General features: G+C 36.6%; 1 protein-coding gene and 1 pseudogene across 1 annotated transcript; both read right to left on the bottom strand.

The window, feature by feature from the left end:
* Nucleotides 1-105: 105 nt before the first annotated feature.
* Nucleotides 106-12119, bottom strand: LOC113271466 (annotated as a pseudogene).
* A 281-nt stretch (nucleotides 12120-12400) lies between these two features.
* LOC113281759 (ribosome biogenesis protein TSR3 homolog) lies at nucleotides 12401-17549 on the bottom strand. Its single transcript, XM_026530593.1, has 10 exons — nucleotides 17347-17549; nucleotides 17176-17213; nucleotides 15502-15554; nucleotides 15281-15346; nucleotides 14435-14475; nucleotides 14051-14187; nucleotides 13644-13734; nucleotides 13326-13397; nucleotides 13068-13183; nucleotides 12401-12740 (listed from the first exon to the last, which is right to left on the bottom strand). The coding sequence occupies exons 1-10, from the start codon at nucleotides 17427-17429 to the stop codon at nucleotides 12613-12615; spliced, it is 825 nt and encodes a 274-aa protein (XP_026386378.1). The 5' UTR covers nucleotides 17430-17549; the 3' UTR covers nucleotides 12401-12612.
* Nucleotides 17550-23446: the final 5897 nt, after the last annotated feature.

Here is a 23446-nt window from a genome sequence, read left to right as displayed (position 1 = left end):
TTATATTAGACAACCTTAATCTCCAACATAACAAAATAAAAAAAAAATCAACAAAAATAAGTAACTATCTAATGAATTTAAGATTTCATATGGGTTAGCTCCACATTATACACGTTTGCTAAAATTGTTGAAATCTTTAGATCTCATTGAGTACTCCTTTATGAGTTTTGAGAAGAACGAATCCTCCCGTTCTGAGTAGCTTAGCTGGTGTGTCGTATTCCATTACCCTTCCTGCGCAAGACGTCAGCCATAAATTCAATCAGACAATACTATAAGCCACTTTTTTAAATCTTTCAAAATTTAGTTACGTACCTTCACTGAGGACGAGAACAAGATCACTATCTATGACCGTATGAATTCTGTGAGCTACAGTGACAACCGTACAATTTTCTAACTTCCGAGTTATGATCTTCTGTACAATTCCGTCCGTAGCTGTATCAACAGATGCAATCGCTTCATCAAGAACGAGAACGCTACTTCTCTTTAACAATGCCCTTCCAAAACAGAATAAATGTCTTTGACCTGTTGGGTGCAATAATCAAAAACAAATAAAAATCAAATAAGCAAAAGTTATTGATACTTAGCTCCTTTATAATGGAAATGATTGCTTTGACGAAACGAACAAGCTCCCCGCATCTCCGCAACAGCAACAAGGCAAAACTTTGGAAAATAGAGTGAGTCACGTGTTCAACACACTGTCCTTAAGACATTAGCGCCCGGCTACACTCAAGAGTGATGCTATATCCCTCACAGGACGGATATCTCCAAGATAAAACACCCTAATACACCTACTACTAGCATATGTAGTAGATGCTCAACTTGAGCTTGGCAACTCCGAAAAAACCGTTAAGGAAAATCGCGAATGCTTAAAAACCGCTATAAAATATTTTCCCTTAGGGGTCCCTCTAAAATATAGAGCAACCCCTTTCCCATAGATTTTACAAAAGTAGTGAAATTCTTTATATAATTGACAAATACAACTTAAGAAGAAAAACTCCCCGATGTGGGACTAAAAGGTTTATATAGTTTCTTAAAACTACTAAAAATTGGAAACTCCACGATGTGGGACTAAAAAGTTTCATTCACAAAATAAAACAATAAATTATAATTTTTTATTAAAACTTTAAAAAATTATTTTTTTTATTAATCGTTTTCCAACAATCCCCCACATGAATGAAAACTCAATAAAACATGAAAACACAGATAGATCTTGGTAAATAAACATCCCAACCTCACGATCCAAACAGACTGATCGTGCAAGTGTTGAAATCATACTAGTCATTTCTACGTCCTCTCCCTCACACAAAATTGTGTTGACCCCAGGGTCATACTATGGATTGCATAAATCATAATAGTATTGAGAGCTTTCATCTTTAGTTCTCACATGGTGAGACTATAGGTATCTTTCACCAAAGTGAAAAAGCATGAACTAGTGAAGCCTTAGTGACCTTTAGGTCCTAAGTTCCAGTAATACCAAAACCATCAAAATGAAAATCACATAAAAAACGCAGGAAATACCATTTTAGGCAGAGGTGTCCATGAGGTCTTGAACCTTTGCTTAGTGAGATATTACCAGAATTACTTGCTAGCGACAGTGAACTATGTCTTGAACTGCTAGCATTTGATGTAATTCGTGATAACAACCACGGGTGATATCTCCAAGATTGCTGCCAAGCTCGTGCCGTTTTGTCCGTTTTGGCCCTGGACGTATCCTGTTTCTCAGAATGCTCTAGAGAATCAGCTCATATTCTCACAGGAAGCGACCCACTTCCTCATTCAGATAGGTGAGTTTCCATAAAGAGTGTTACTGCTACACCCCACTTCAATCTTAAATTGAAACTATAGAACTCATTAAGACTTATTAAAAAGTCATCCTCCACATGCAGTCACACTATCACGTCTACACCATAGGGAAGGGGCAGAGAATGAAAATCTCTGATAGTGTTTACCTTTACCCACCACAAATTAGTTGTCTCATTCGAAACCTTGATCATGGGATCTCCAGTCAGCAAGGTTGAGTATCCTTCATGGCAAGTTTAATATATGAGCTTAAGCCCCAACCCCCTCGATGCATTTTTAACTATCTCTTTGTACAAACCTTTCGTCAAAGATTGCGCGATATTCTCCTTGGAATTTATCCAATCAATGGAAATAATGCTGATTGAGATTAGTTATTTCTTAGCTTTAACTATTATAGCTTGGCTAACACAATGTATAGATATAGCTGGCACAGGCCTATGCCAAAGAGGAATGTCTTCTAAAAAGCATCTTAGGCACTCGGCCCCCTCTCATGCTTTATCTAACGCAATACTCTCAGATTCCATAATGAATTGAGCCATATGTTTGTTTGTAAATCTTCCAACAACAAACCCACATGTTAGAGTGAAACCATATCCACTCGTAGACTTAGACTCCTCTGAGTCAACTATCCAGTTTGCATCATAAAGTCCCAAGGACAACAAGATACCTTTCATAAATCAAAAGAGTATTTTAGGTACCATAATACTCTACTCAGTGCATCTGAATTCTCTTGCTCTGGACTACAATTATATCCACTTAACTTACTCACAATATAGGCAATGTCTGGATTCTTACAGTTCACTAAATTCATCAGACATCCTATAACTTTTGAGTATTCAAGTTAAGATACTCCACTACCCTTATTTTTCTTGAGACTACAAGAATAATCATACGAAGTACAAGCAGGTTTACAATCAAACTGATTGTATCTCTTAAGCACAACTCAACATAATGAGAACGACTAAGACTTATAAATGTTTGATTATCTTCTAATCCTCATCCCTAAGATTACATCAAAAGGGCCCAAGTCTTTCAAGTCAATGTTCTCATTCAGTGCATGTTTTTAGTGGAATTGATCACATCTATGTTTGTATCAAGCATATCATCAACATACAAGCATACAATTACACAGACATCCTTAACAAGTTACTTGTAGACATACTTGTCAGATTCATTAATTTAAATCCACTATCCATTATCACATGATTAAATTTTCCATGTCACTGTTTACGTGCTTATTTGAAAACCATACAAATATTTTTCAAATTACAAACTTTTTATTCACAACCTTTCACTACAAAGTCTTCAGGTTGATCTATGTAAATTTCTTTACCTAATTCACGGTTTTAGAAAAAGCTGTCTTAACATCCATCTGATGTATCTCTACGTTCTTTATGGCAGCAATAACAATTAGTATCTCAACGGAAGTAATTTCCGTCAAAATTGAATTAGAATCAAGGAAATCTACACCTTCTTTTAGTTTATAGCCTTTAGCTACCAACTTAGCTTAATATTTTTCCACAGTTTCATCTACCTATCGTTTCCTCTTAAAGACTCATTGACATCCCATGGTCTTACAACCTGGAGGTAAACTAACAAGCTCCCAAGTCTGGTTCCAACGGACTGAGTCCATTTCACTAAATGAAGCTTCTTACCAGAATGAGGTTTCAGTAGATATTAAGGCTTCTTTACAAGTCTGTGGCTCAGACTAAGCTAGGCATGTTATGAAGTCGGTTTCATAAGAAGTCTCAAGTCTAATTATTTTACTTCTCTTAGGCTCAACATCAACTTCATCTTCCTTTAAAATAAGTTCTGACTATTTGAAGATAAATCTAGGGGATCAACAACACATCTCTAATGAGGTACAGGTTTAGAATAAACATGTTCAAAGAACTCAGCATCCCTAGATTCCGTAATAATATTCACACCAATGTCAGAAAAAATCAGAACACACAACCAAAAATCTATTTGTAGAAGTATACTCAATATACCCTATACGAAAACACAATCAACATTTTTGGTTTCAATCTAGTTCTTTTAGGAAGAGGAATTACAATCTTAGTCAAACCCCCCACACTTTGACACATTCATAAGAAGGTCATCTACCGTTCCATAAACCATATGGAGTTTCATCTGATTCTTAAAAGGGTACTTTATTCAGGATATACTAGTTAAGAGGACTGCCTCCCCCCACAAGGCCGCAGGTAATCCTGAACTAATCAACATGGAAATTATCATCTCCTTAAGGATACGGTTGTTATGTTCAAGGCTTCTAATTGGTTTCCAACTTCAAGTTTATACATCTTAAGGCTTCTAAGGCGTCATCCTTATCCTAAGCAAGTATACAAGATAGTACCTCGTACAATCATCTACGGAAGTTATAACCATCTTTTACCACAGTGGTTTTGGGTTGAACTCATGTCAACTAGGCCTAACTGAATTAATTCTAAAGGCTTAGAATTACTCTGAACATTTGTGCTAAAAGATTTTATAGCATATTTTGATTCTTCACAGATTTCACTTTTGTGTTCAAAATCCAAACTAAATTTGGGTACGAAGCCTATGCTAGCCAGTTAAGCATTGACTTATAAGTTTACGGTTCCAAGTCTACCACGTAAAACAATCAATCACACAAAGATATCACAAGAATCAACTACGTTCACATCATCAGTTTTTCCGTTAAGCTTATATAGACCTAAAGTCCTATAACTCTTGCTTAAAAAATCACTGCCTAGTTACAACAAGTTTTCCAGATTCAATTAAGATCTTAAATATTTTTCCATATACAACAGAACAAGATACAAGATTTTCGCATATGCTCGGAACATGAAAACTTCATTCAATGTGAGAATATTACAGATATGAGCTTCTGCTCGACCTTTTCCTTTTATGCAACCTCTATTGCATATGAGTTACTCAATAAGAGTTTCTCGACATCCCCTATCTTATGATAGGAGGTGAACAGGTCTCTGTTTCAACAAACATTCTTGGTGGCTCCAAAGTCCACCTACTGGTCTCTCACATTGGTTATTAAAATAACTTCCGACATCATGCCACCAAACTCGTTCTAGTTTGTTTCAACTAAATTAGCATTAACTTTCTACTTATTAAGGTTTTTATGTTGTCTACAATTTACTGCCGCGTGGACAGGAATTTTACAAACATAACACTCACCCTTAACTAAAGTAATTCCGGATTCAGGTTTACGAAATATACCTTTATCATGAAGACCATGCTTAGAGTTGCGTTCGATGTTCTCACCTTTGCCATCTTTGGAAGATTTGTTTCCAACCACATGCGGCTATTAGCCATGTCCCTCGGAGATGACACCTTTATTCACAAATCACAATTCCAAATCAGAAAGTAAAATATGAGTTTTGAAGATAACATCTATATATACAAACTTCGTTTGAATCAGCGTTTCAAAAAACTCATGGTTACCCCACAAAAATTAATTTAGTTAACAACAATTTTCTGCTCGTCAGAATTTTTCAGAAACGTTTTTCTGTTTTGTAAAATATCAAAAAAATACTTTTACAACTCGAAAAATTCTGAAATTTTACGCGGGTAACTATCAGGATGTCTAATACGTTGTGTCAAAAGGGGTTAATCGAAATTCCTTCTAGATTAAAAGATAAAATTGAAAATCTACAGCTGACCAGAAATTCGTTTTTGTTTTTTCACTCCACAATTAACATCCATGATTCACAAACCAATCAATCGTTTTCGATTATTACAAGCGCTAATGTCTTAAGATTGTTGGGTGCAATAATCAAAAACAAAGAAAAATCAAATAAGCAAAAGTTATTGATACTTAGCTCCTTTATAATGGAAGTGATTGCTTTGACGAAACGAACAAGCTCCCCGCATCTCCGCAACAGCAACAAGGCAAAACTTTGGAAAATAGAGTGAGTCACGTGTTCAACACGCTGTCCTTAAGACATTAGCGCCCGGCTACACTCAAGAGTGATGCTATAGCCCTCACAGGACGGATATCTCCAGGATAAAACACCCTAATACACCTACTACTAGCATATGTAGTAGATGCTCAACTTGAGCTTGGCAACTCCGAAAAAACCGTTAAGGAAAATCGTGAATGCTTAAAAACCGCTATAAAATATTTTCCCTTAGGGGTCCCTCTAAAATATAGAGCAACCCCTTTCCCATAGATTTTACAAAAGTAGTGAAATTCTTTATATAATTGACAAATACAACTTAAGAAGAAAAACTCCCCGATGTGGGACTAAAAGGTTTATATAGTTTCTTAAAACTACTAAAAATTGGAAACTCCACGATGTGGGACTAAAAAGTTTCATTCACAAAATAAAACAATAAATTATAATTTTTTATTAAAACTTTAAAAAATTATTTTTTTTATTAATCGTCTTCCAACATGACCTACACTCCAGTTTTCTCCGTTCTCAACCACTGTAAAGGCATACATGCATAGACAGCAACTAAAACTTCAGACAAGCCCGTAACTTGATCATAGTTACGTTTCATATTCCTTATTAGAAGACTCTTACCTGGTGAGTCCAATTTTTCTTCCTTGGCACGTACTAGATCACCTAGTTGACATTTATCCAACGCCTAAAAACAATTTAATTTAATCTTCAGCAAGCTTTCAGAATAAATGATAAATAAGTTCTTTTATATGGAAAAATAATAACAAATAACAACCTCCCATATTTCTCTGTCAGAGAATTGCTCTAGAGGATCGAGGTTTCCTCTAATGGTTCCTTCGAACAATGTCGGATCTTGAGGAATGATGCTAAGTTTGGATCTCAAGTCATGTAGACCTATACTGCTGATATCAATATCATCAATTACAATGCTTCCTTCTTTAGGTTCCACTGTCCGAAAGAGAACTTGTATAAGAGTTGATTTCCCGCTCCCTGTTCTTCCTACAACTCCAACTTTCTTTCTTCCTGGAACTGTGCAGTTTATGTTTTTTAAGACGGATGGAAGATGTTCGGCATATCGAATCTGCAGAAAAGTAATGATAATCAGTTATCTCTACCAATTTGGAATGTTGAGTAATGGAGTATTAGGATATATTTAGGGGCTTTACGTACGTGCAAGTTTTTGAAGCAAATCTTTCAAACTCAGGCCAGTTGCTTGGTGGTCTACAATTCTCAATCACAAGAGGGGCTTCACTACTTAGTTTCGAATATTGCGATATCCTTTCTACTGAAATCATTTTATTTTCTGCATTGCACAAGTTCCATATGACAGATGCTTGAAGTACGTTCAAATTGAGTCCATATGTCACTGCTAGCCCTGCAATACCTATATTTTGGTCCAACTTGCAATTAGCTAACTAACTTCAAATATCGACATTAGATTTACCTTTTTTTTTGTGCGTGGAAATGAGAATTTGTATTGCTTACTTGGCTTGATAACTCCTTCGGGTAGGCTCACGAGCACAACTAATGAGGATGCGAACACAAGATTAGACAATATGTTCAGTCTGAAGGAGAGCCATTCCATGGCCTTGATTCATTATCAATGAGTCCTAGGTTCGTTTTCATGAAGCGCTCTTCTTGGTCGTATGCCCTGATTGTTGCAGCTCCTGCAAGTGATTCTGCAAAGTGATGGAGGTATGGAGCTCTTTGAATCCCAGATAAGCGTGCCAGTTCTCTTGCAGTAGGTGTATAATATTGCTGTAGCAGTGATCCATTATAAGACACGGATATTCAACTTAAAATCCTCATTTAGGGGTAGACCTTTTTCTTTTTTATCGTTAAATGGTTTGAAATGACTATGAGCCGTTCCAATACCTGGCTTGAACGCCCATTTAGTGAGTAAGAAAAGAAACACTCTCTTAGACTCATAACAGTCCAAAAAGGAGGCCTTACCTGGTACCATATGCATATTCCCATCACTGGGATGAAGATGACAAATACTTGCCATGCAACCTGTGACATAACTGCAATAGTCCCCAGAATTTGAATGATTGAGAAAGCACACGAGCCCACCTTCCCGGGTAATTCCAAATCCAGCACACTTTGATCTGTAGATGCCTGGTAAATGAGAAACATTTTCAGGGCGTTATTTGTCTGAATATCCTGTGGAGTTTCATGAACATCAATTGTAGAACACCATAAATACAACCCCGAGTTTCCGTCACTATGTGCATGATATTGGAAGTGTTTGTGTTAACTTACTCGATTTAAGATTCTTCCGGTTGGAGTCGAATCGAAGAAAGACATTGGCGCCCTGAGCACACTATGAAGCATGTTGACGAAGAGTTTTTGTGCCGTTAGAGTGCCGTCCATAGCTACCAATTATGCGCGGGCCAGTGCGCAAAATGCACTTCCTACTGATAGAACTATATACACAAGGAACATTGATTTCATGTCTACTACTGGCTTGGAATCTGTAGTGATAGGAGAAGCCCATGCCATCCAGTAGTTGCTGGCTATCTGTAATACTTGGAAACTAGTTTGAGATAAGATTATCAATGGAACCAATGCACAACCCCACACCAGGGTCAAGTATGACCAATAAACGTCTTTGCCGATACTTCCTGTTTCTCTTTCTTCCTCTTGTGTCAATCTCCCAGCTGCTTTGCCTATTATCTCTAGAGAGAGATCCTGTTCTGAATCATGTATACCCGTTACATATGTTTTTGTTGTTGTACTATCTATCTCTGTTTCAATTAAATTAGACATCGCCTTCTCCGAGGAATTTTCGACATTATTGATTGATTCTAGAGCTTCCGTATGTGCACCAACCAACAACTCAATCCAAAATTCTGTTTAACAAGTTCGTCGAATCTTCCAGCTTGAACGATATTTCCTTGTTGCATCATCTGTTACGTAAACATTAATAAGGTTAGCTTATTATGTCTTACTTCTTGTAAGTAATCCTAGAAACCTTGAATTTCATTTTTGCATGGGAGTTCAGCAATAGACAAGAATGTTGTGCTAACAATCTCTTACCAGAATTCCGTCAGCCGACGGGAGAAACTCTACTTGGTGCGTCACATAAAATATAGTCTTGTCTTTGAGGATTCCCATCAGACATTCCTGCATGCACCAAAGTTAAACGTACATACATAAAATTAGAAGCATATAGTATGATTATTCAAGCACGTTAGATAACCATGCATTCTACTACGCGGGAAAAAATGTCTAACCTCAAAAAGTTGTCTTCCGGTATGAGCATCAACGGCACTGAATGGGTCATCGAGAATATATATGTCAGCATCCTGGTAAGCAGCTCGAGCAAGTTGTATCCTTTGTTTCTGACCTCCACTCATATTAATTCCTCGTTCTCCTATCTCTGTCAAGTCTCCAGCTTGGAAGAGCTCAAAATCCTTTGTCAATGCACATGCTCTTACTGTTCTCTCATATTTGACTTGATCATATGGATTCCCGAAGAGAATGTTGTCTCTTATATTTCCAGTTAATATCCAGGAGGACTGAGGGACATATCCCTTCGTCCCACTAACTTTCACTGTTCCGAAAATCTTCGGTATTTCTCCGATTATGCAAGAGAGTAAACTAGACTTCCCTGACCCGACAGTTCAACAAATTGCAACTTTCATCCCTTTCATCACTTTTAACTGTATTCCGCTGAGGGTTGGAGTACTTGATTCAGGGTCCCAACTGAATCTCCCGTTCTCAATCTCGAGCGCGACCTCCTCCGACGTCTCTTTTGGAACAGAAATGACCGCATCTTCTTGTATTTCATCTTCTTGGAGATATGATGCAACCCTGTCAACTGAAATTTTAGCTTGCACAATAGCTGACAGCGAGTCTGTCAAAGTGAATATCGGATCTTGTAACATTCTGAATGTTGCCAATGCAGATAAGACTTTCCCTGCTGTTAGTGGGATCCTAAGTAAAATGCATGCACCAAAAGTCGCTGCAGATATTAATGCGGGGATCCCCAGAAGATAAAAGACGAGACTGCAAATAAGCGCGATGATTTCCATATCCAGCCATACTCAATTTTCCTCAAATTTTCAATCTTTAGAAGGTACTTGATATCCCAAGCTTGAAGTTTCAGAGTTTTCATGTTTCGAAGAACTTCTGACGTAGCTTTCATACGTGCGTCCTTGGCTTCCATGATCTTTGACTGGAAGGATTTCTGGATAGTGCCTGTAATAGGTATGTTGCAAGCCATCATTAGTAAGGTTGCCGCCAATCCAGCATATGCACCAAGGCCTACATTAATCTATAGGATGTACGTTGCCAGTGAAATTTGTATTGGCAGCATCCATATCGTATTCATGAACCAGATGAAGTCTGTAATTCGGTTGATATCGACACTCATGAGGTTAATTATCTCTCCACTACTGTGTTTTTGTCTAGACTGGCTGGACAGATGAAGACCCTTTTTATATATGTGGGATATCAAAGCCGCTCTCAGACGCATGCCTAACTGCCTCTGTGCAATCACTTCAACCATTTTAGCACTTAAGAATGCTAGTGCAATTATGTAGCCCGTCTTTACGCTGTAATTCTTCTTCTGACTTAAAAACGCCACAAAATCATTTATCAGGTACGGGCCAACATATGATGCACCCGCATTGACCACTGCGAAGACGGCATTGACAGCTGCTTTTTTCCTGATCAATAGAAAGATTGCCTTGTAGATGGATGGGTTATTGGTGCTATGATCTCTCTCCTTGACCTGTCGTAAACTATCGCTAAACAAATGAGAGAGGAATTCTGGGATATCAATGTCTGGGATATCATCTTGTTCAAGCGCTTTCTTATATCCAGCTTTGAATAGAGGAGTGAGCCAAGAGAATGTAATCAGTTGGAGAAGAGTAGCCTTTGAGTAAGGAGATTCTTTTTCCCTTTTGCCTCCTGGATGTTTTTCAGTTTTGCGCAGTAGCGGCTCTGTGTTGCTATTTGTTATGAAGCTGATGCCTGTTGTCCCTCTGACTGAAATACCAAGCAAGTACGCCGAGGCAATCAAACCAAGGAAATCCGCGTAACTGCCTACTCCAGGAGATTTATGGTTTATAAGAATGTTACGAGTGTCCACAACTGTATGGATAACGGATAATAAGAAGCTCAAAATCCACCAGGCTCTTAGCACCCATGGAAGCTTCAAAGACCTTGAGTTCGGAAGGGTGATAACCATAAGCAATGTGATTAACCATGATACCACTTGCAAGATTTCTTGACAGAAAACTAAAAGTTTTGATTCGCAATAAAGGGATTTGTCCCCGTTTAACATTCTCAAAAGCATCAGTAAGTGCACTCCGGTTAGTAAAACGGAACAACCTATAGTAGCTCTGTAAGCGGAACCAAGTCTTATGCTTCCGGGGTACTTTTCTGCTTCTAACTCTTCTGTAAATCCTGATCGATGTCCACATTTTTTCCGTATGAAACACATTAGAACACTTCCAAGAACCCCAAATTGGACTAACATGCTGAGTTCATCCAATGAACATGGTGTCATTAATGTCATTCCAGCTTTCCACTCCTCTAAAATTTCATAATCTGCAGAAATTTCAATTTGTATGTTAATGACGTAGAAGACTTACTGATTTTTCTCGGTATCAAAAAAGATTTTATTTATTTTTTGACTGAAAAACTTAAAATTTTATTGAAAAAGAAAAAAACATACAAAAAAAAAAAGCAAACTGTAGTGCAGCAACAGAGAATGGCAGAGAAGCCCACTCAGAAGAAAAGAAAAAAACAAAAGATGAGCACCAATTACAACCAAGACAAACCAAGCACACTATCCCACCACTACTGATTCTCTAACAGAATAACAATACTGGGAAGCCACTAGCTGCAGTGGTAATCTTTCTTTCTTATTTTCTTTTACATTATGCACAGCTTTTTTAAAAGTAACGTAAATGAATGCTAACTAGATGAGCACCAAGAAGAAAATAAACGTTCTAGTCGGACTATGAGATCTGAAAATAGCAAAGTCCATGTTTCACAACCAGCAGTTTTTAGTAGTTCTATGTAGCAAAACTCATTCTCAAGCTCAGATCTTAGCTTTCTAATGAATATGGAAAGGAATAAGGCAGTCAACAAGGATTAAGAACTTCAAACCATGGCATGACAGTAAACTTTTTTTTTACGCCCATAAAATTTATCAAACATATATTTTCTCTATATTCTTGTATATGAGATTGTGAATATAAGATGAGCTTACTTGATATTCTGTTTGAATCAAACATATCTGCATGAACCAATCAGGCAGCTCTCTGCTTAGAACGCTTGCGCATTATCTCGAGGCCGATGAAGTCGAAGATCTCGAAGAGCGAGGTCTACCAAAATGATCAGTGGCTTGAGTTACCAGGGACGCGACAAGAAGGCAAGAAGCTAGTGGGTGAGGGAGAGAGAGAGAGTGAGTGAAAGAATGTGAAGAGGGAAGAAGAGACTGTGTTTGAGATGAGGAATCTTATACTAAAAATGCGAAGAGAATAAAATGTGTCGGAATGAAAAAAGCTAACTTGGTACTAAGATGATGATGTCCGTTTATAAGATTTTGTCATGTATAGGTAATGAAGTAGTAGTAGTCGACTAAGCAAATTACAAATGGTAACAGTAAAATTATGGTTTTATCTCCTCTACCTAGCTTGAATTTTAACTAAAAGTACAAAAGTAAGGCAAGTATCCAGTTTCATCGGATATTATTTGGCATGATTGACTTGATGGATGTAATTATTGACAGAATGTGTGGTGGTAGTGATGTTTCAAAGCACAATGTAACTTCTTTTACTGATAGCTAGCTCCTAACTTTTCTTCTTTTACATATACCGTAAATAGAATACAATATTTTGAGAAAGATGGCAGGAACAAACATAAAGACACTTTGCATTCTAATGGGCATTCAGTCACTTTCTTCCTCGCTGTCGTCCAAGGCAAGGTGATTCAGATTTTCTTCCAGTGGAGGAAGTCCATCTTCAGAATCATAGTCAGACCCACTTTCATTGATTGTTCGCGATACTTCAAATCCCCCTGAAATATCACAGGACGAAACAACATTAAGCACAGTTTAATAAGAAATTCTACAATGTGGTTCAAAGCATGGATCCTGTAATAATTTCTTATAGTAGATAATATCTTGGCTTCTTTAGTTAATCTTAATCTAAATCACCCTTACTCGGGAAGGGATCGTGCGTAAAAAATAATCTAAAGTCGAAATAACATCGAAAATATCATGGGTTATGTTTGTTGAACGATTGCATCTGTAAATGTAAACTTAGTTTTAAAGTACTTGATACGACATTGAATACACTACTCAAACTGAATGCTCTAAAGCAATAACAAACAATGAAAACATACCATCTGCATCTTGAGAATTATCCTTTGGCGCCTTAGCGTTCTTGGCAAGCCAATCATTCTGAACGGAAATAATTTCTGCACTGTTGTTGCATTGCGAATATGCCTTCAATAGCTCCCTGCAAGGGATCAAGTCCGCTCAAATTTAGTCATTATAGCCCAACTTTTATTATTATAACAAAGAATTGTTCACTTTAGTAGGGAAAGTCATCAGTATCTACACACAAATATTTCTTGTTTTATCTCTTACGGAATACATACTTGTTCAGAGACAAGAACGCGTGACCCCACTTAAATTTGCCTAACAACACATTTGCTGCATCCTCCTCTCCACTGCCAAACATAAAACAGAATTTTTAAAGCTGTTTTCATATCAACTATCCGAAGTATTAATAAAATTAAATTAAGATTTGCAACAGACTAATTTGGTTTTCATATTGTATAATAAAAAATCTGGATTCTTGGTTTCCCATGAAATCCATGTTTTTCACTTTCCCAACGACTGGCAAGAATTATAACTTAACCAGGAAACAAGTAATCTAATTATAGCTGGTACCAAAGAAGGTATGAGTACAATACCATATAATTAGAGCGGCAGACAATGCTTCCACACAGGATAGCTGACATGGCCGGCCATAATTTACGTTATTTGCTGCCACTAACCACGGCACTGCAAGTTTGAAGTTCAATCGTTGAGATGTAAAACATTGCTTAGTATTAACTAACTAGATTAGCAATACAATGATCCTAAACAAGCACAACCACAACCACAAAAGTTCCTGTGACGATTAGGGCTCTAAATTAGAAGAATGAAATGGTTCAGAAAAGAAAGGTAATTGATGCAAAGCACCATCAACCGAACCATCTTTCAGTTCCAAGAAATGGACGATGTAAACCTTTTATGACTAATAGACAAAAAAGCTGCTATTCTGTAATTAACAGAAGATATTTTATCAATTCTTAAGAAAATGGATAGAATTTCGTACAGAGACGAGGAGCACCACAACGAAGCTTCACAAAAGGCACATCACCCAAGCGGGCCCATGAGCAATCTACTACAGCTAGCCCTTTTCTCTTCATTAATGGGTGATCTTCCTTTGAGACACATTGCGTCCCAACAGGACTGCCAAATTTTAGACAAGGATTAAATGTTATCAGGCATAGCAGCCATCTTCAAAGTTTAAAATCACAAGAGCCTCTCCAGATACGAAGGACACATGCTAAGACAAGAAATACGCAACTGTGTTTACATAATTTAAAAGCAGCAAGGAAGCATCATCCATTAGAGGTGATGTCAGTGAGGACTATAATCCATGACACTTTGAATATGAAAATTTTACCAACAAGGATAATGTAGTCCATAAATATACCTTAGAACAATTCCAGCAAAGCCATTAGTCACCCGCAACTCCTGCATGGCGAAATTCTTATGAGTGATGAACCTAGTAGGTAGCGGCGAATGTAAGTAATCAACACTTGAAGTGGGTAATTTATCTGATAAGGACAGATGAACTTCAAAGGGTAGCATGCCAAAACATTGAAATATATTCATATGCTTCTTTCTTGTTCTGGTTTCCTTTTATTTGTTGTTTTCTTTTTTGCAAATTGGAACTACAGGCTTATATTTGGATATTACGAAACACCAAGCTTGGTTCCACTTGAACCTATTTGACATAGACAGAACATCTTCAACTTTCCCTTGGCGCTTACTGCAAGGGAGCCAACTACATGGCTGACCAATATTAACGAGTCCTAGGCCACAGATCCTGTACATCTAGATTGCTCTGCCCACTGAATGGGAGCCAACTACATGGCTAACCATGAACAAGCGACCTAAATGTACATGATCTATAGCCTAGGACTCGTTAATGGTTAGCCATGCAGTGGGAAAATTATTAAACTCTTCATTTCTTTGTTTCATTTGTTATTCTTATAGTAGGGGTAAATATAATCTATATGATTTCACCAATTTCTAAAACTAGAGACGAATATAATAAGACTTATTTTTTGTACGGACATTGCAGCTCCAGCTTCTAAAACTAGGGACCAATAAAATGAGACTTATTTTTGCCCGGCCATTGCAGCTTCAGCTATTAGCTCATACTACAAACCATACTGGAAATTGTTAGGAAACTATGTCAAAATCCATACTGATAAACAAGAACGCCACAACTTGATACCAAATAGAACCTAAGCAATAGAAAGTGGACACTTACCTTCAACAAACCAAATCGTGAAAGTTTACGACCTGTGCATCTCTTGGCATCGCACTGTCCAAAATCCTGGATCCACAACAAATAACTTGCTTAAATCTCGAAAGGTAATTAGAAACAATGCACAATATCATATAATAACTCTTGAACCAGCAAGTAAATGCAGTACATATACAAATAGGAGCACAACTTGAAAGAGAATATATCTACGGGTAGAAGCATACCCACATGGCAAGTTGAATAGTTGATACTGCAGATTCCTCTTCAGTTGAAGCATCTGCAAGAAAAGCAGTTAAATTCTCCAGCTTCCAGAGTTAGGACTGTAAGCTACGTATATACAGCAGAAAACAAACATGCAGAAGAATTTGGATTTCCATTTTGACAACCTGAGGATAAAGCTAAATAAACATATTCAGAACAGTAGGCCTAGCTTCACATCTGTGTATATAATCTGCACCTACTCTCTATAAGTTCAAGCTTTTAGACAAGATGGTTGATAGACATGGTACCGAAGTAGTTCCTTGGAAGATGTGAAGTACAGGTGTTTGTTGGTCCCATTACTTGGTCTACTCCGATGCCATGTTAAACATCCATCTTCTCCAAAAGCTCAAAGTTATAAAGTGTTTGTTACTAGTTAAGCAAGCATACCATGGAGTCTCCACTTTCATCAAAATATAACTGTAACTAATTTTGCAGACCACAAAGGATAGAAGTTAGTACCATGTAATAAGTTTGGAACAGACTTTTAACGGACAGAAGTTTCTAAACCACTGTACTGACTTATCAATCTAAAGCAAATAGTGATCCCGTTAATGCACGAATCAGCTTCTTGACCTGAAGAGTAAAACACAAGAGTTTGGCAAGTAGCAGTTACGAATTTTAAATGGTACAGTCATAGGCTACTTTTCTTGTAGAGATGTAAGGTACACTTGAAGTCAAATCAAGAGCTAATTTTTCGTGAAAATGTTCTACTCATCGTGCAGACCATTCTCACGGAAAATTATATCATTCTAAAATATGCAACCCCATCTTGTGAGCTGAATTCCCCTTCTTTTTTTTTTTTTTTGCTATAACACCATAGCATCATGGGGGTTAATAATTTTAGGCTGAAGTAATTTATAGTGGGGATCCCCTGCATGATAAGTAGAACATCCTCACAAAAAATTAACTCTTGATTCAACACCAGGTCTGCTCTACAACTCCATCAAGAAACAATATACCTATTTCACCATAAGGTTATGTGACACTCTCTATACTACCATAAAAGAAATGGGACCTACGTGGTCCCAAATTTTATTAAAGAAAATACAATACCAGAGAGATTAAAGTCTCGACAGAAAAATGAAAACATAAACAAAAAGATATACAACACATTCCATGATGCCATGGTGACCGAAATGGAAATACTGCTTTATCTTTGACTTGGATGTACGCATTTCAGCATGCCAAGACAGTTGACACAGCAACTTGCAAACTAGTCTTGGGTCTACAACAAACGCTGGTTTGCAAATTTTTGAGAACTAGCACATATGCTACTTTGTGAAAACAAGATAAAAACTGAAACCAGCTTTTCATGCCTCAACATTCTGTAAAGAATTGCTTACTAGCATTTATCGTCTAAACATACAACATAACCAGGCAAATCCTAACCAACAACTACTCATGCAAAAACGCTTCTGAGTTGCCTCTTCTAACAAGATTGTAGTATGTTCCAATTTTCCATTGTCCTCCAATACCTTTTTTTTTTTTACAAAAATCTCAAGAGAGCAAAAAGAATATTGCGAATTTCTTTAACCAATCCAGTTTCAACATGAACCCTTGTTAATAACCCTCTAAATATCCAAACAAAATTACAAACAATGCCATGATTATTACCAAAAAAATAAATAAAATTATACCTTGATCTCTTGGGAGAGACTCCCCATTACCATCTTCACTGTAAAAAAAGCAAAGACAAATTTTAGGCAATTAAAAACAAAACCCAGAATCTAAAAGATAAAAGTGAATCAATTTATTAGCTTCAAACCAAAAATCAAAGCTTATAAACTAAAAAAAGAATATGTTCTTACTTAGGAAATTCACAAAGATTACTGGATTGTCCCCTATGATTAGAAGCGTGACCTTTGTTTCTTCTTGGTTTATTATGACCCATTTTTAATAACTCACTGCAATCTTACTAATTAGGGTTTTCTGAAGAAAATAAAGAAAGAGTTTCAGAGAAAGAGAGATGAAAAAGTGAGTCAAGTCTGTAGTGAGACAGAGAGCTTACACGTCCTGGTCGGTTTTCTTTTGGGGTTTTGACGAGTTCGAGAAAAGGCCAAATCGGTGAGTTATTGTGGTTTTTATTATTTTGAAGCATTCATTGTATTAAGTTGAACTGAGATTACACGTTGGATGTTATGCCCATAGAATCTGCTATCACGATAGAATTTATAGGTGGGGGAATGATATTGTCCCATACTGTTGTTGCGAGCTTGCCTGTAGAGCAATCATACGTCGTTCGATTGCCAGACCGTCTGTTGCTTGATTTCATTCTCTATAGACGTGTCTAATAGGATATTGCTGAATTTGGATAAACCTATACTTGATTTCTGCAATCTGATTAGAAATATGCCATGGAGCATCGACGTCCGAGGTTAGAAATCTCGTTAAGCTCTCCAAGTCTGTTTTCAAACTGAACTTTTGGCCATTCACGTTATGTCGACGTTCTAGAAGCGATGAGCATGGCTCGAGTTTCCTCTGCAAGTGCAGTGGTGATACCCAATGATTGTGCTATTTCTAAGATTGTTTCGTCCCCCTCATTTCGTCATATAATGAAAACACTGAGGGTACCAAAATACACCACCAACTTTTTCGTAGGCAACCTGTATGGACAAAACCTAAATACAATTTTGAGAGTTCAACTTAATGAATCTTAATCAATGAATAATATTCAGAGTTATATATATATATATTTCTCTCACAATCAGAAAGTTAATAGAACCAAATCCGTGAACCAGATATACGTGTGAGAGTTCTTGGATGGTCTCAAAAATCAATATCCAAAAATCAATCAAGTTGTGTCCAACAAACAAGGACGGATGTATCTACTTTGATATTTCAACTATAAAGATAAACAATATATTGCGGGAAAAAAAATAACACAGACATGTCCTGGTCGGATTTCTTTTGAGGTTTTGACAAGTTCGAGAAAAGGCCAAATCGGTGAGTTATTGTGGTATTTATTTTTTTGAAGCATTCATTGTATTAAGTTAAACTGAGATTACACGTTGGAATGTTATGCCCATAGAATCTGCTATCACAATAGAATTTATAAGTGGGGAATGATATTTTCCCAGATTGTTGTTGCGAGCTTCCCTGTAGAGCAATCATCTGTCGTTCGATTGCCGGACCGTCTGTTGCTTGATTTCCTTCTCTATAGACGTGTCTAATATGATATTGATGAATTTGGGTAAACCTATACTTGATTTCTACAATATGATTAGAAATATACCATGGAGCATCGGCGTCCGAGGTTAGAAATCCCGTTAAGTTCTCCAAGTCTGTTTTCAAACTGAACTTTTGGCAATTCTCGTTCAATCGTCGTTCTAGAAGCGATGAGCATAGCTCAAGTTTCCTCTGCAAGTGCAGCGGTGATACCCAATGGTCGTGATATTGCTAAGATTGTTTCGCCCCTCTCATTTCGGCATATAATAAAAACACTGAGGGTACCAAAATACACCACCAACTTTTTCATAGGCAAAATGTATGGACAAAACCTAAATACAATTCTGAGAGTTCAACTTAATGAATCTTAATCAAGGAATAATATTCAGAGTTGTATTTCTTTCTCTCACAATCAAGAAGTTAACAGAACCAAATCTGTGAACCTGATATGCGTGTGAGATTTCTTGGACGATCTCAAAAATCAATATCCAAGAATCAATCAAGTCGTATCCAATAAACAAGGATGGATGTATCTACTTTGATTGATTTACGTACAACCTGTGATATTTCAATTTTAAAGATAAACAATATAATGCAGAAAAAGAAATAACACATACACTAAAAATTTTGTTAACGAGGAAACCGCAAATGCAGAAAAACCCCGGGACCTAGTCCATATTGAACACCAAACTGTATTAAGCCTCTACAGACACTAGCCTACTACCAATTAACTTCTGAATGGAATGTAGTTGAGACCGAATTAAACCCTCACAACAATCAGTTACAGTCGCGTTCCTTACGCCTCTTGAATCCCAGCAGGACTCCGCGCAAATGATTCCCTTAACTGACGTCATTTATAGCCTGAGAGTTTATTCAACTCAATTGAAGACTTTAAACCAATCTTCCTTCCATAGACTTTAAGCATATATGTGTGATTTTCTTTTTGATCGTAGATCAATGTGAGATTGGAAATCGGTAGCAATAGATAAAGTCTAACTAACCTCAAAATCCAGACTTATGTTTCCCGAAGAGCAGCCTAGATTATTATTCACCTCACCAGTATTAAACTTGTGTAATCAATCAAAGTCTGAAACGAATAGAAATATGATTATTTTTATCTATCTTTTTCAAGTGAGCAGCTCAACAATCGAACAAGATTAGGATACCCGAGCTACCAAGATAAACAATAGCTGTACCTGGCTTCACGAATACCTATGAAGTTTTTTTAGTCGCTAAACCCTAAAAGGGTTTTAGGAAGATGACGACTCTAGTTTACAACTAGGTTACACAAAAACTAGTGTCGGGATTCAAAGATCCCAGTTGTTTGAGGTTCTCCTTTTATAGACTTTCAAACCATAGGTTGCTTCAGGTTTAATTAAGCAAAGATAGCTTTGGAACCAAGCAAAAAATATCCACCATTAGATAAATCTTTGAATCAAATTTGCATAACAAAATATACACTCTGGTTAGAATGAACCCTGTACAAAGACAATGTTCATGAATGGTTAGCTGAAACTAGCCAACTGAACTATAAGCTTAATCATTTTCAAAAACACTTAAGATTTTTAAGTTTGAATCACAATCATAAGTTATAATGTGATCAATCATGTATATATAGTGTTCTTAGAGATTTATTCAAATGCTAATTATCTCACAAAAGTAATTTTATGTGCATCTGAAAATACTCGACAGGGTAAGTACATATACTTAAACCTAGTTCGTGAACATATTTGTCATGGTACGTGTACCAAGTATGTGTACTCTTAAGTTCCGGAAAATACAGAAATTTTCTGGTATGTGTACTGGGTATGGATACCACACCGGTTCCAAAACCGACAGATCTTTTTCAGTATGCGTACTAGTTTGCGAACCGTTTCGGGTTCACGAGTTCACAGACTTTTTGTGGTATGGATACCTGGTATGCATACCAACTAAGTCATGTCGAATTATTGCTATGTTGGTACGTGCACTGGGTACATGTACTACGGCTCCGGACCTATAATAGTTTTCCCAGTTTGTGAAACTGGTATGCATACTGTCCAGTATCCAGATTTTCAGTAATTTTATATTTCTCTCTAGATCGATTCGAAACATTCCAAAATAACATCAATGACACATATTATTGTTCCAGGCTATTTTCAAATGATAATCTTGAATCATAATTTTAGTTGCGAACAATAAATTGTTCATAATCGAAATCATCAAGTATGAACAAATGTTTATTAAGCTTAGTCATATATATTTCGAGAAGTTCCTTAACTTGGTAATTAGTTCTCGAGATTCTTGATATGTGTACGATAGTCTAACTAGTTACGCGACAACATATCATAGATATAAAGATGAATATAACTTGAGAAATAGGTGGTTCAGTCTTCACTTACCTTTTGTTGAAAAAGTTCTCCAAAATCTTCGGTTATCTTCGCCTTCAAACAATAGAACGAAATGATGACTGCGGTGATGTCAGTTTGTCAACTACACTTCTATCCTAATCCGAGACTTAACTAATTGTAGACTAGAAATCAAGATATGGTTTTGACAACTAAATTTGACAACAAGCTTGAGATAGCAACACTTGTGAGTTTTACCGAGCAATGCTCTAACATATAATACATGCTCTAGATATTCCGGGATATCCCCTTGCTGCCCTGTCCGTGTTAAACTATATAGTTATTGTGGTTATATTTGCACCCAGCATTTTACTGCTGCCTGCTGATATTCGCCCATTTACACGCATAGAGGGTCGTAGGCCCATAGTTTCTCATTGACACTTACCAAAAAGCACAACCCATTTTGTGACACATATATGATCTTACCATCTATATTGAATTGTCACCCTATTTGTTTATTGTCGATTCACGTTCCGAATCTGACTCAGTGTTTAACTCGGGTCGAATCATATATTGTTACAACATTTGTTTTTCGTTTTTCTGATGTTTGTCTCGGTTTCGGTGGCATAGGTAGGGGTGGGATAGCCCCTCCCCATCCCCCACCACCCTGAAAAATTTATATAATCATTGTATTATAATTTATTTTTAAATTGGGAAAGAGATATTTTATTAGATAAAAGAATTAACAAAAGAGCTACAAGAAGTAACATTAAAAACAACAAAAGAAAAATACAACTAATAAAAAGTGGCATCCCAATTGTCACCTGCAGAGACTATGCGATGGCCACAAATAGAAGTCCAAGCAGTAATCATAGATTTATCTTCAATGATGAGGTCAACATCAGTTTTAAGGATGTGTGTACTCTGAAAAGTCTGAGCATTTCTTTCTCCACAAATAACCCAAACCACAACTGCAGGTATCATATTCTAGAAAAATGCATTATAACTATGATTCATCTATTATCAACCATGAACTAAATCGTATAAGGAGTTTGCAATAATCCAGCACCTATAGGAAGGAATTAGGTTTAACCACATTTTATAAGCTACTTTGCAGTGAAGCAACATATAATTAGTTGTTTCTTCTAAATCTCCACACATAATGCAGTCATTATCCAGAGTCATTCCCTTTCCCATCAACATATCTTTGGTGTTAAGCTTGCCATAGACAGCACACCAAACAAAAAAGCTAACTTTATGAGGGATGATTGGGTTTCAGAAAAACTTATAAGGAAAATCATTAACATCATCTGACACGATGAGCCGAGAATAAAGAGTCTTGATAGAAAACACTACATTATCGTCGAAGCACTATATTCTTGTATCAGGGAAGTTATCCAAAGGAGGTGGAGAAGATTCGATTTTTAGAATTACAGTAGCAAACTGGTTCACTTCATCATCTAATAATCTTCTTTTGAAATCAAAAACCCAACTACCCTTAGAGATGTGAGACGCAACTGAAGAATTTTTATTTTTTGCCAATCTAAAAAGATTTGGGAAAGAACTTTTAAGGGATTCAGCACCACTCCATCTATCAAGACAAAATGCAACTTTTACACCTGGGTGTATAGTTAGGGAATATAGTTTCCTCATATAACATAGTCCTTAGTTCCTCAATTTTTCATGTTAAATTCCTTAATTTTAGGAATTTAGTCCCCCTATTTCTTAAGTTTTTTTAGGAATTTAGTCCCCCTATTTTTTAAGTTTAGAATTTAGTCCACCTAGTTAATCAAAAATAAATAAATATCTTAGTGATATATTCCTCTTACAAAGCTCTATATACCTACTGTTAGAGCACTGCTCGGTCGAACTCGCATGTATTGATATCTCAAGCATGTTTGTCAATGTTAGTGATCAAAACTATAAGTCTTGATTTCTAGTCTACTTATAGCTAAGTCTCAGACTAGGATATAAAGTGTAGTTGAGCTCAAGACTCCATGACGATCATCATACAAAGACGAAAGAACTACTCAAGGAACTGGTGGAACTTCATCGACTAAAAGGTATGTGGAGACTTGAACTTATCTATCACTCAAAAGTCTATCTACTTTATCTCCTATCTTGAGACAAAAGTCGTATTGCTATATAGACTTTGATTATACACATTTGCTATTTCGAGCCGAGTTTATCTCGCTTATCTATTTCTCGAAATATGTGTTGGTAAGCTTTCGCTTTGGCCAAGTTCATCTTTACTAGTGACTAAAGTCATATTAGTTTCAATTATTTGAAAACCACTTTAACGAAAAATAGTTTGTAAACAACAACTATATGACGTCCTCTAAGAATATTTTAATGATTGAAATGAGAGTTTAGAATATATAACCTTGGAAGGATATAAACATTGTGTGGTAACACA

This window comes from Papaver somniferum, chromosome 1 (assembly GCF_003573695.1).
Source record: "Papaver somniferum cultivar HN1 chromosome 1, ASM357369v1, whole genome shotgun sequence".
Classification (NCBI taxonomy): Eukaryota; Viridiplantae; Streptophyta; class Magnoliopsida; order Ranunculales; family Papaveraceae; genus Papaver; species Papaver somniferum.
This window is presented reverse-complemented; position numbering and strand designations above follow the sequence as displayed.

Coding starts and splice junctions, on each gene's coding strand:
- LOC113281759 (XM_026530593.1), bottom strand. CDS start 17,429: ATGGGTCATAATAAACCAAGAAGAAACAAAGGTCACGCTTCTAATCAT. Junction 15,347..15,501: donor CTATTCAACTTGCCATGTGG/GTATGCTTCTAC, acceptor TTGTGGATCCAG/GATTTTGGACAGTGCGATGC. Junction 13,398..13,643: donor TCTGCCGCTCTAATTATATG/GTATTGTACTCA, acceptor TATGTTTGGCAG/TGGAGAGGAGGATGCAGCAA.